Source organism: Eschrichtius robustus, chromosome 15, assembly GCF_028021215.1.
Source record: "Eschrichtius robustus isolate mEscRob2 chromosome 15, mEscRob2.pri, whole genome shotgun sequence".
Lineage (NCBI taxonomy): Eukaryota > Metazoa > Chordata > Mammalia > Artiodactyla > Eschrichtiidae > Eschrichtius > Eschrichtius robustus.
This window is the reverse complement of record NC_090838.1, coordinates 70,999,621-71,013,645: the sequence shown is the minus strand read 5'-3', so window position 1 is coordinate 71,013,645 and position 14,025 is coordinate 70,999,621. Positions and strand designations below refer to the sequence as shown.

The 14,025-nt window shown below is 37.8% G+C and overlaps 1 protein-coding gene across 4 annotated transcripts in view; it reads left to right on the top strand.

Moving 5' to 3' along the window:
- GCFC2 (GC-rich sequence DNA-binding factor 2) overlaps positions 1-14,025 on the top strand; it is a 93,348-nt gene that overhangs the window by 47,113 nt on the left and 32,210 nt on the right. For all 4 annotated transcript variants that reach the window (XR_011076682.1, XM_068564929.1, XM_068564928.1 and 1 more), the window contains exon 5: positions 9,326-9,441. Coding sequence is in view for 3 of the 4 variants with exons in the window: in XM_068564929.1 (XP_068421030.1) it covers positions 9,326-9,441 (116 nt within the window). In the remaining variant the exon portion in view is untranslated. The remainder of the gene's footprint in view (positions 1-9,325; positions 9,442-14,025) is intronic.

Sequence of the window (14,025 nt, the reverse complement as noted above, 5' to 3'; positions counted from 1 at the left end):
TGGTCAAATTTGAATGAGTCTTTGAAAGATGTTTATGATGTAAGGGATTTGAAGCAGAAGAGGATATCAGAGGTGAAGACATGAAGTTTGAAAAGGTCTGGTTAATTTGGGAATTTGTAGGTATGATTCGAACTGGATAGGAGACTTGCTAAGAATTTATATGAGAAATGATGGAGTCTCATGGAAAATATAAAAAGTATAGTTAAGCCATTGAGTTGACTAATTATCTGGTCCACTTCTTCACATATCCTTTTCTAAAACAGGTTCTTCAGAACCTTTTCAACATTCTAAGCATGATGGTGATGAGTGAGTTATGATGAGCCAGAGGACAGTAATATGAAATGTACTGAGTTACAACATATATGAGCTAGGAATGCATTCCTCTGCAAGTAACAGAAAACCCAAATAATGGTGGCTTAAAGAAAATTAAAAGCTTTACCTAGAAACCCACCAGCAGACTTCCATTTGCTTTCCTTTCATTAGACTGGAGTTAGGTGGCAACATCTATCATGAAAAACAGGTGTTTGGTTTGTTGTTGTTTTAATTTATTTTACTGAAGTATAGTTTATTTATAATATTGTGTTAATTTCTACTGTACAGGAAAGTGATTCAGTTATACATATATATACATTCTTTTTCATATTCTTTTCCATTATGATTTATCACAGGATATTGAATAGAGTTCCCTGGGCTATAGAGTAGGACCTTGTTGATTATCATTCTGTATATAATAGTTTCCATCTGCTAATCCCAAACTCCCAATCTATCCCTCCCCCACTCCCCCTTGTCAACCACAAGTCTGTTCTCTATGTCTGTGAGTATGTTTCTGTTTTGTAGATAAGTTCATTTCTGTCATATTTTAGACTCCACATATAAGTGATATCATATGGTATTTGTCTTTCTCTTTCTGACTTACTTCACTTAGTATGATAATATCTAGGGCCATCCATGTTGCTGCAAATGGCATTATTTCATTCCTTTTTATGGCTGAGTAGTATTCCATTGTATATATGTACCACATCATCTTTATCCATTCATCTTCAATGGGCATTTAGGTTGTTTCCATGTCTTGGCTATTGTAAATAGTGTTGCAATGAACATTGGGGTGCATGTATCTTTTTGAATTATAGTTTTCTCTGGATGTATGCCCAGGAGTGGGATTGCAAGATCATATGGCAACTCTATTTTTAGTTTTTTGAGGAACGTCCATACTGTTTTCCACAGTGGCTGCACCAATTAGCATTCCCAACAACAGTGTAGGAGGGTTCCCTTTTCTCCATACCCTCTCCAGCATTTGTTATTTGTATACTTTTTAATGATGGCCATTCTGACTGGTGTGAGGTGATACCTCGTTGTAATTTTGTTTTGCATTTTTCTAATAATTATCAGTATTCAGCATCTTTTCATGTGCCTGTTGGACATCTGTATATCTTTTTAGATAAATTTCTATTTAGGTCTTCTGCCCATTTTTCTATTGGGTTGGTTTTTTTTGTTACTGAGTTGTATGAGCTGTTTGTAGATTTTGGAAATTAAGCCCCTGTCAGTTACATCATTTGCAAATATTTTCTTCCAGTCTGTAGGTTGTCTTTCCATTTTGTTTATGGTTTCCTTTGCTGCGCAAAAGCTTATAAGTTTGATTAGGTCCAACTTGTTTATTTGTGCTTCTATTTCTGTTGCCTTGGGAGACTGACCTAAGAAAACATTGGTAGGATTTATTTCAGAGAATGTTTTGCCTATGTTCTCTTCTAAGAGTTTTATGGTGTCATGTCTTATATTTAAGTCTGTAAGCCATTTTGAGTTTATTTTTTGTGTATGGAGTAAGGGTATGTTCTAACTTCATTGATTTACATGTGGCTGTCCAACTTTCCCAACACAACTTCCTGAAGAGACTGTCTTTTCTCCATTGTATATGTGTGGGTTTATTTCTGGTCTCTCTCTTTTCCATTGATCCATATGTCTGTTTTTGTGCCGGTACCATGCTGTTTTTATTACTGTGGCTTTCTAGGATTGTCTGAAGTTTGGGAGGGTTATACCTCCAGCTTTGTTCGTTTTCTTCAGTATTGCTTTGGCAATTCTGGGTATTTTATGGTTCTATATAAATTTTAGGATTATTTGTTGTAGTTCGGTGAAAAATGGTATAGGTAATTTGATAGGGATCAGATTAAATCTGTAGATTGCTTTGGGTAGCATGGCCTTTTTAACAATATTAATTCTTCCAATCCAAGAGCATGGGATATCTCCCATTTCTTTAAATCATCTTCAATTTCCTTTATTAATGTTTTATATTTCTCAGCATATGTCTTTCACCTCCTTGGTGAGGTTTATTCCTAAGTATTTTCTTTTTTGATATGATTTTAAAAGGGATTGTTTTTTTCTTTCCCTTTCTGGTATTTTGTTGTTAGTGTAAAGAAATGCAACCAATTTCTGTGTGTTAATCTTGTATCCTGGCTACCTTGTGAATTCGTTTATCAGTTCTGATAGTTTTTCTGTGGTCATTAGGGTTTTCTACATATCATGTCATATAATGACAGTTTTACCTCTTCCCTTCCAATTTGGATCCCTCTTATTTCTTTTTCTTGTCTGATTGCTGTGGCTAGGACTTCCAGTACTATGTTGAATAGAAGAGGTGAGAGTGAGCATCCTTGTGTTGATCTAGATTTTAGCGTGAAGGCTTTCAGTTTTTCACCATTGAGTATTATATTGGCTGTAGGTTTGTCATAGTTTTTATTATATTGAAATATGTTCTCTCTATACCCAGTTTGGTATGAGTTTTTATCATGAATGAATGTTGAATTTTGTCAAATGCTTTTTCTGCATCTGTTGAGATGATCATGTAGTTTTTGTCTTTTCTGTGTCAGTGTGGTGTATCACATTGATTGATTTGCATATTTTGAACCATCCTTGTGACCCTGGGATGAATCCAACTTGGTCATAGTGTATGATCTTTCTTATGTGTTGTTGGATTCAGTCTGCTAGTATTTTACTGAGAATTTTTGCATCTATAATCATCAAAGATATTGGCCAGTAATTTTCTTCTTTTGTAGTGTCTTTGTTTGGTTTTGGTATCAGGGTGATGATGGCTTCATAGAATGTCTTTGGGAGTTTTCCCTCCTCTTCACGCTTTTGGAAGAGTTTGAGAAGGATCAGTATGAGTCCTTTTTTGTGTGCTTGGTAGGATTCGCCTGTGAAGCCGTCAGGCCCTGGACTTTTGTTTGTAGGGAGTTTTTTTATTACAGATTCTATTTCACTTCTAGTGATTGGTCTGTCCGAAGTATCTATTTCTTCTTGATTCAATTTTGGTGGGATGTTTCTAGAAACTTGTCCATTTCTTCTAGGTTGTTCAATTTGTTGGCATATAATTTGTTCATAGTATTCACTTATGGTTTTTTGTATTTCTGCAGTATCAGTTTTGATTTCTCCTCTTTCACTTCTCATTTTGTTTATTTGAATCCCCTCTCTTTTCTTCTTGGTGAGCCTATCTAGAGGTTTGTCAATCTTGTTTATCCTTTCAAAGAACCAGCTCTTGGTTTTATTGATTTCTTTCTATTGTTTTTTTAACCCCTATTTCATTTATTTCCTCTCTGGTCCTTATTATTTCCTTCCTTCTGCTTACTTTGGGTTTTGTTTGTTCTTCTTTTTCTAATTCTTTTAGGTGTTAGGGTAGGTTTTTATTTGGGATTTTTCTTGTTCTTTGAGGGAGGCCTGTATCACAATGAACTGCCCTCTAAGAACTGCTCTGCTGTAGCCCATGGATTTTTGTATGATTGTATTTTCATTGTCATTTGTCTCAAGGTATTTTTTAATTTCCTCTTTGATTTCATCATTGACCCATTGGTTTTTTTGGTAGCATGTTGTTTAGTCTCCATGTAATCTTTTTTTTTTTTTTCTCATTTCTTTTTCTGTGGTTGATTTCAGTTTCATGCTGTTGTGGTTAGAAAACCTGCTTGAAAAAATTTCTATACTCTTAAATTTGTTGAGGCTTGTTTTGTGCCTCAGTATGTGGTCAACCCTAGAGAATGTTCCATGTGCACTTGAAAAGACTGTGTATTGGGTTTTTTGGATATAATGTCCTAAAAATATCAATTAAGTCTAAATGCTCTAGTGTATCATTTAGGATCTCTGCTGTGTTATTGATTTTCTGTCTAGAAGATCTGTGCATTGATTTGAGTAGGGTGTTTAAGTCTCCTACTATTATTGTACTCCCATCCCTTTTCCCCTTTATGTCTGTTAGTATTTGTTTTATGTATTTGGGTGCTCCTATATTGGGTGCATATATGTTGACGAATGTAATATCCTCCTCTTGTATTGATCCTTTCATTATTATATAGTGTTCTTCTTTATCTTTCTTTATGACCTTTGTTTTAAAGTTCATTTTGCCTGATATGAGTAGTGCTACCCCTGCTTTCTTGTCATTTCTGTTTGCATGAGATATCTTTTTGCATCCCCTCACTTTTAGTCTGTGTCCTTCACTCTGAAGTGGGTCTCTTGTAGACAGCATATGGTAGGCTCTTGTTTTTTAATCCAATCTGCCACTCTGTATTTTTTGATTGCAGCATTTAGTCCATTGACATTTAAGGTAATTATTGATAGGTATGTATTTATTGCCATTTTTAACCTTGTTTTCCAGTTGATTTTGTATTTTTTCTTTGTTCCTTTCTTTTTGTTTTTCCTTTTGTGGTTTGATAATTTTCTTTTGTATTGTACTTGTTCTCTTCTTTTTGGTTTTTGTGAATCTGTTGTATGTTTTTTGATTTGTGGTAACCCATATGGTTTTCAAGTATGTTAACCCATTACTATATCTACTTGCTTTAGACTGATAATCACATAGGCTCAAACACATTCTAAAATTTAAAAATCTACATTTTTTTACTCTCCTACCCGGCATTTTATGATTTTGATACCCTCTTTTACATCTTCATGTTTATCCTTTTTCTGTTCATTTTGCTTATCATCCCTTTCACAAAAATGTTTTTGTTTTTTACTTTAATCTGTATCCTGGCTTAAGTGATTTACTTTCCATTTTTGATTTTCTCTTTTATATAGATTATTGCTTCTTTTCTATTTAGAGAAGGCCTTTAATTATTTCTTTTAGTATAGGTTTAGTATTGCTGTTATTCTTTTAGTTTTTGCTCTTCTGAGAAATTCTGTCTCTCTCCTTCTATTCCAAATGATAATCTTGCTGAGTAGAGTATCCTAGATTGCAGATTTTTTCCTTTCAGGACTTTGACTATATCTTGCCACTCCTTTCTGTCCTGCAATGTTTTCTATAGGAAAATCAGGTAATAGCCTTATGGTGGTTCCTTTGCAATTAACTCTTTTTACTCCCTTCTGGCCTGCAGTGTTTTCTATAGGGAAATCAGGTAATAGCCTTATGCGGGTTCCCTTGTAATTAACCCTTTTTCTCTTGGTGCCTTTAGAATCCTCTCTTTATCTTTAACTTTTGCCACTTTAATCATAATATGTCTTGGTGTAGGTCTGCTTGGGTTCATCTTGTTTGGGACCCTCTGTGCTTCCTGTGCCTAGATATCTGTTTCCTTCTTTAGGTTTGGGAAGTTTTCAGCCATAATTTCGTCAAATACATTTTCGATCCCCTTGTCTCTTTCTTCCCCTTCTGAAATTCCTATTATGCCTAGATTGGCACACTTTATATTTAAGATTTTAAAAACTTTTATTGTGGACATATAATAATATAATGAATCCCCCTCTGTGGACCATCATTCAGCTTCAAAAATTGCCAACTATTGGCTAACTTTGTTTCATCGATGCCCTCATGTACTCACCCTGCCCATATTATTACGTTTTAGTTAATAGACTTTTTTTTTTTTAGAGAAGTTTTAGGTTCACAAAAAATTAAGCAGATAATATGCAGCATTCCCACCTCTCCCTCTTCACCCAGTTTCTCCCATTATTAACATCTTGCATTAGTGTGGTACATTTGTTACAATTGATGAACCAATACTGAGACATTATTATTAACCAAAGTCTATAGCTTATATTACAGTTCACTCTTTGTGTTGTACAGTTCTATGAGCATAAGCTGTTTATTCCACAATTTATAGAGTCGATTATCCCTAAGACCATAAATGTCTGGACTAAATGTAAACTGCCTTCTAAATCTTTAGTCCAGGAACCAGTGAAGTGATAAAAAAAGCCCTTGGAACTAACTGAAAATTGTAAAGTTGAGACAACAGCAGACCATACTAAAAATCACCACTCCTGGTACATAAAAGCAACTGTAGCGCAAGTCATCTTTGCCCAAAGTGTGGGTGGGGCTGTGGGCTGAGGAGGAGCCTTCATCCTGCCCTGGCCCTTGTGGGCCTGGAGGAGACAGAACCCACTCTTCAAGGAACAGTAATTTTAATTGAAACAACATTGTTGAGGCAGCAGGAGCAGGAAGGAGAGCGTAGAACTTTCCACAAGCATGACTGGAGTCAGAACCTCCGAGCTCCTTGCAGCAGGGAAGAGAGGCCTTTGAGTCAAGTACTGCAGTTCAGTGCTTTGGCCTGGGTTCTATACGTGTCACTTCTACTCAGACTTCCTTAGCTGCAAGGAGGCATGTGGCTGTGCCCGGCTTCAAGGGAGAGCGGAAGTATCCTACCTTAACGGCAGTGTCCATGTACTCCAATTGCTGGGGCCTCCACGGACTGTGACCCATGGAGACTGCTGCTGCCGTTAAGTCCCAGAGGTGGGGATGGGGGAGAGGTTCAGGGCTGCTTCAAGGCCTGGGCCCCACCAGTGGGTGACCCTGGCGAGGGCTCTGGAGCTCTGCAGGACACAGCCCTCAGCCTGTCCCTGAGCCCCCAGCTCACCCTCCAGCCGGAGGCCAGAGGGCCTGGAGGGCCCAGGGAGAAGGCTGTGATCCTCCTCTCACTGCACTCTCCGCAGCGAGGACCACTGCCAGGCTGATTGTTGGCAGAGCGGGACCTCTAACCACTGGCAAGCTTTATATTATCCCATAGATCTTTTATATTGCTTCCATTTTTTTCATTTCTTTTATATTGGCTTTCTGTCTGCTGTTCTGATTGGGTGATTTACATTATTTTGTCTTTCAGAACACATTTGTTCTGCATTATTCAGTCTGCTATTTATTGCCTTTAGCTCAGCTTTCATCTGGGCAACTGAGTTTTCTAATTTTTCTTGGCTCCTCTATATAGTTTCTAGTTCCTTTTTACAGTAATATGTATTTCAATTATAGCCTTTCTTAATTCCTTCAGTATTTTCACTATCTCCTTTTTGAAATCAGTATCTATTAGATGAAGATGTCTGTTTCACTGTTTGTTCTTTCAGGGCAATTCTCTTGATCTTTTAATTGGGAGTGGTTGTTCTGCTTCTTCATTTTACTTATATTTCTCTTACTCTATGAGTTTAGGAGAAACAGTTAACTACTGTGGTCTTGGAGGGCAATTTTTATGTGGGAGTATCCATGTGTAGCCTGCATAGGTTTAATATTTTTGGTGGGAGGGCTGTTTTTAGTATGGCTGCCTCTTTCCTCAGTGTGTGCTGGCCGTTATCACCTTAAAAGGGGGTGTGACTGGTGTTGTGGTGACCCGAGCCTGAACTGAATGTTGAGCGGAGCCTCCTCTTTGCTCTGTGGTTGTCACAGTCCTGTTGGCGGCAGTGTCTACCCCCTAGTTGTTGGAGTAGAAACCCTCAGATCTGTTTCTGATGTGTGGTGTGAGATAGGTGGAATTGGAGCACTCCCACTGAGAGAGGAGCCACTGAGTGTTCCTCTACCGGAGCTATCCACTGTGAAGTGCGCGCCATGGTGTCACCTGAAACCCATTGTGAAAGCTCACAAAGTATACTGTTGGTGGCATGCCCTTGGCCCCACCTCAACTTTGGGAATGCAGGCAGTAGTCCCTGGTGTCCCTCAGGCCCTGTGTTTACAAAGCCACCAGCGCAAATCAACCAGTGCAGATCCACTGAAGTCAGGTACCACGACTGCAGTAGTTGCACACCTGGACCCGCCATGGGAGCTGTGGAAGCAACGCAGACCCTCTCCCAGCCTGCATGTGCGTGCACCCACAGAGCCCACAGATGCTAAGGCCAGACCCATCAGAGCTTCAGGAGCACCCGTTGTCCATTCAGATGTCGTGCAGTCGCTGAGTTTTTACAAAGCCAGTGGCCGTGGCATAAATCTGCAGATCACACAGTTGTGGGGAGATGGCTTAGATTTCAGCCCCGCTTCCTAATTTGTGTGACCTCTGGTAATCAACTCGGATTTCAGCCCTGCCTCCACTTGTGGGCAACCCCCTGGCACTTGCGTGCTCCCAGAGCTTGTAGAGGTGGTGCCAAGCCAGCTGAGAGCATGCAGAGAAGGAGGCTGCTATGGCGGCCCTGCCCCTCCCTTCACTCACATGCACGTTAACAGTGGGGTTTCAGTGGCAGTCCCACTCCCTCTGTGAGCATGCCAAGTGTGAGGGTGCTAATGGCAGGCACCGCCCCTCCCTTCTCACACCCCCTTAACAATGACACTTCGCTTCTATGGCGGGCCCAGGCTTCTTCCATGTATACCCACCAGTTGTCGCTGTACCACACTCCAGCCCCTTCCTGCTGTCTCCACACAGCCAACCCCAGTCCTCCCCCTGGGTCTGTCCTCTAAAGCTGGAGTATCAGCACCCAGCCCCCGTGTGCACCAGCCAATGTGCATCTCAGGCTGGGGAGTGCAGGGCAGTGGCCTAGACCATCTGTTCTGGTCTCTCTATGCAAACTGGCTGCTTCTGCCTCCTCTGAGCCTCTGAAGCTCCCTTTCTGTCCCACATGAGGGGGCTTCCGAGGTATGGGAACCTTTTCCTCTTTCATGACTCCCTCCCAGGGACACAGGTCCCATCCCGCTTCCCTTTTTTTTTTTTTTCTTTCATCCTACCCAATTACATGGAGATCTTTCTTGCACTTTTAGGTTCTGAGATCTGCCAGGTTCAGTAGGTATTCTGTGAGAATTGTTCCACAGAGATGTATTTTTCATGTATTTGTGGATGGAGGTGACCTCCATGTCCTTCTATTCTGCCACCTTGATTGGAGCCTCCAGTATGTGGTTTTTTGAGAGTATATTAGATCATAAACAGAACTAGCTATATAAACACTGAGAACCAAGCTTTTGTGAAAAATAAGATTTTGTAATTTGCCTCTTGCACGTGAATTTAAAGTTCTAAATTTTAAAACTGTGTGCAAATTTTAAAAACATTTTATTACAACCATGAAAAATGTCAGAGGCATGGAATTTTGAGCTGGTGAGACCTTGGTGTATCCAATCTGCTTTCATGCTATTAATATTTGTAACACTAATGAATGTTGAAAACAATATAAATTTTCATATTATTTTTAGGGACGAGACATAGATCTCTCTCATAGCAGTGAATCTCAAACAGTGAAGAAGTTCGATGCTTCCATTTCATTTCCACCAGTAAATTTAGAAATTATAAAGAAGCAACTAAATACTAGGTAAGTAATATTAATTTTAAAATTTACATTTGTCATAGACATTTAATAGTAAAAAAAATTAGCACTATAATCTTTTTAACTATTAAATATTAGTATTAAACAGATTTATAGGAAAAAATTAGCATCACCTGTGTTACCACATTAACATAACTGATTTCCTTTTTTATATGTCTTTTAGTGTTTATAATAAATATATATCATATAGTTATAATCAATAAAATCCAGTTCTGCTTTTTTCACTTACTATTTTTGTTAGCATTTATCTGCATTGTTAAATAGCCTTTAATTTTTCAAAATAATATGTCGGGAGTGATGGCAGCAAGATGCCAGAATAAGAAGCCCTAGACTTCGTTGCCTCACAGAGATACCAACTTTAACAACAACATACTGTCCAAAAAGCCTTTATGAGTACTCCAGAAATCAGGAAGTTGTAGTACCCCAGGCAAGCTCAAAGCCCAAAATAGCCACATCGTAATGGGTAAGAAAAACCATTTCATTCCAACTGCATCTAGCCCCTCTCACAAGCCAGCACTGCTTTTGATGGAGAGAAAAAACCCAAGTCATAGCTTTTCCATTGGGAAGGAGAAAGAAGAGTGGAACACTGTCTTTTGGAGGTACTGCCCAAGGGACTTGTTTCTGTCTTGTCTGTCTCAGAGCACTGATGGGGAACCATCATACATTAGATGCCTGAGGGCTACAGAGGACAAGAAAGAGATAAGCAGCCTGTTGCAGAGCCAGAAAGTCTGCAGTACTACAAACACCAGAGGGAACAAGAGACTACAGAATCCTGAAAAAGAAACCCACAAATCTCTATAATTAGGAAATTTCATATAGAAGCCCAGAGAAGGTGCATCCCCCAGGAAAGGTTTGAGAAGACACTCTTCCCCACACAACACCACTGGGAATCTCCAGTCAGGCTGATTGAAATGCACTTAAGGGAAACAGCTTCATATGGGGGAGAAACTCCCCTTAAGTGCGTTTTCAAATACACAAAACACAACAGAAAGATAACCAGATACATGAAGAAACAAGGAAACATGGCCCAATCAAAGGGCCAAAATTAATTCCAGAACTAAAAGAAACAGAGGTCTATGAATTACCTGACAGAGAATTCAGAATAATCTTCTTAAAGAAGATTAATGTGCCATAAGAGATCACAGACAACTAAAGAAATCAGGGAGATGATACATGAACAAGGTTGGAATACCAACAGAGTTGGAAACTAAGAAAGAACCAGAGGTTCTAGAGCTGAAAGTGTAATAACTGAACTAAAAAATTTACTGAAGGTAGCAGACTATATCAAGCAGAAGAAACAAGCGAGACCTCAAAGAGTGATCATTTGAAATTACCAAGTCAGAGTAACAAAAAGAGAAAAGAATAAAGAAAAGTGAAGAAAGCCTAAGGGATTTATATGATGCTATCAAGCGGAATAACATATACATTATGGGAATCCAAGAAGGAGAAGAGTAGCAGAATGGGACAGAGAGCTTATCTGAAGATATAATGGCCAAAGACTTATCAGCCTGAGGAAGGAAATGGGCATTCAACTTCAAAAAGTTAAAAGGACTCCAACAAGGATGAACACAAGGAGGCTTACACTGAGACAATTATAATCAAACTTTCTAGATACAAAGAAAGAATTTAAAAAGCCACAAAACAAAAGCACCTCATCATGTACAAGAGAGCCCCGTAAGATTAACAGGAGACTTCTCAACAGAAGCATTACAGGGGCCAGAAGGGAGTAGGATGATATATTCAAAGCACTGAAAGAAAGAAACTGCCAACAGAGATTACTGTATCCAGCAAAACTGTCCTTCATGTATGAAGGAGAAATAAAGACCTCAGGTAAACAAAGCTGAGGGAGTTCATTACACTAGACCTGCCTTACAAAAATTGCTGAAAGATATCCTTCAAGTTGAAATGAAAGGACACGAGACAGTAGCATGAAGCATACAAAAATACGAAGTTCTCTGGTAAAGGTAAATAAATACATAAATGCAGAATCCTGTAATACTGTAAGAGTGGTGTGAAAATCCCTTTTAATATAGAATTTTAAAGGTAAAAGCACAAAAATAACTATAACATGTTAATGGATACAAAATTTTTAAGTGTAATTTGTGATATCAATAACAAGATATGGAGGGGGAGATATAAAGGAGTAGAGTTTTTGTATGTGATTGAAGTTAAGATGTTGTCAGTTTAAAATAGATTATTAGAATTATAGGATGTTTTTTGGTAATCCCCATGGTAAACAAAAAGGAAATACCTATAGAAGATATGCAGAGGAAAATGAAAATGATCCAGAGCACATCACTACAAAAAAAAAATCAACAAAACAGAAGGCAGCAAGAGAGGGAGAGGGACAAAATAACAAGACAGACAAAAAACAATTTAAAAATAACAATCGTAAGTCCTTCCATATCAGTAATTACTTCAAATGTAAATGGATTATATTCTATAATCAAAAGACATATAGTGGCTGAATAGGTTGGGAAAAATAAAAGAAGCAAGATCCGGGAATTCTCTGGTGGTCCAGTGGTTAGGATTCTGTGCTTTCACTGCCTAGCACCTGAGTCTGATCCCTGGTCAGGGAACTAAGGTCCCACAAGCTGCACAGCCAAAAAATTTTAAAAAGCAAGAGCCAACTATATACTATCTGCAAGAGGCTCACTTAGATTTAAGGATGCATATAGGATGAAAGTGATAGGATTGCAAAAATATTCCATGAAAACAGTAAACAAAAGAGAGAGGAGTGGCATTACTTAGAGAAAAGAATTTTAAGTTTAAAACTACAAGAGACAAGGATATTATGTAATATAAAAGGGTCAATTTATTGGGACAATCTAGCAATTATTTATATATATATGTATGCAACAGTAGAGCACCTAACTGTATAAAGCAAATATTGACAGAGCTGAAGGGAGAAATAGCAATATTATAATAGTATGAGACCTCAATATCACACTTTCAAATAATTGATGAAATAAACAGAGAATCTTAAGGAAACAGTGATCTTGAACAAAGCTAAATGAACCTAACAAATATATGGAATGTTCCACCCAACAGCAGCAGAATATACTTTCTTTTCAAGCACACAGATCATACTCTGCAGGATAGATCCCACATTAGGTCACAAACAAGTCTTAACAAATTTAAGGTTGAAATCATACCTTTTCCAAGCACAGTGCAGTGAGACTAGAAATCAGTAACAGAAAGGGAAAGGGAAAATTCACAAATGTGTGGAAACTAAACACGCTCTTGAACAACCAATGTACCAAAGAAGAAATCAAAATGGAAACTATAAAGTATCTTGAGGCAAATGAAAACAAAAACACCAAAAGTTATGGGATGCAGCAAAAGCAGTACTAAGAGGGAAGTTTATAGCAATGAACACATTAAAAAAGAAGAAAGATATCAAATCAACAACCTAACTGTACCTCAAAAAACTTAAAAAAGAATAAACTGAGCCCAGAATTATCAGAAGGAAGGAAATAGTAAAGATTAGAGCAGAATTAAACATAATAGAGCATAGAAAACAACTGAAGAAAAATCAAAACTGAAAGTTGTTTTTTTTTTTTAAGATCAAAAAAATTGACAAACCCTTAGCCAGGCTAAGTGAAAAAGAGAATAGGTTCAAATAACAAAAATAAGAAAGAGAAATGTTACAGCTAATGCCACAGAAACAAAAAGGATCATAAGATACTACTCTAAACAATTATACACCAACAAACTAGATAACCAAGAAGAAATGGATCAATTTCAAGAAACATACAACCTACCAAGACTGATTTATAAAGAGATGAAAAATTTGAACAAACCTGTTACTAGTTAGGAGATTGAATTAGTAGTTAAAAACCTACCAACAAAGAAAAGCCCAGGACAGATAACCTCACTGTATAATTCTACCAAACATTTAAAGATGAATTAACACCATTCCTTCTCAAACCCTTCCAAAAACTGAAGAGGCGATAACATTCCCAAACTCATTCTATGAGGTCAGCATTACCCTGATCCCAAAATCTCAGACAAAGATAGTACAAGAAAAGAAAGTTAATAAGCCAATATCCCTGATGAATATTGATGTAAAAACCCTCAGGAAAATACTAGCAAATGTAATTAACAATACATTAAGAGGATTATACACATGACCAAGTGGGATTTATTCCTGGAATACAAGGATGATTCATAAGAAAATCAGTGTGGTATACTACATTAACAGAATGAAGGGCAAAAACCACATGATGATCTCAATTGATACAGAAGACACCTTTGACAAAATTAAGCACACTTTCATGATAAAAACCCTCACCCAACTAGGAATAGGAAGAAATTGCTTGAACATAATAAAGGCCATATACGAGTAGCCCCCAGCAAACATCATATTCAGTGGTGGAAAACCAAAATCTTTCCCTGTAAGATCAGGAACGAGGCAAGGATGCCTATTCTTGTCACTTCTATTCAGAGTATTGGGAGTCCTAGCCAGAGAATTCACGCAAGAAAAATAAATAGATAAATAAATAAATAAAAGACATCCAAATAGGAAAGGAAGAAGTAAAATTATCTCTGTTCACAGATGATATGATC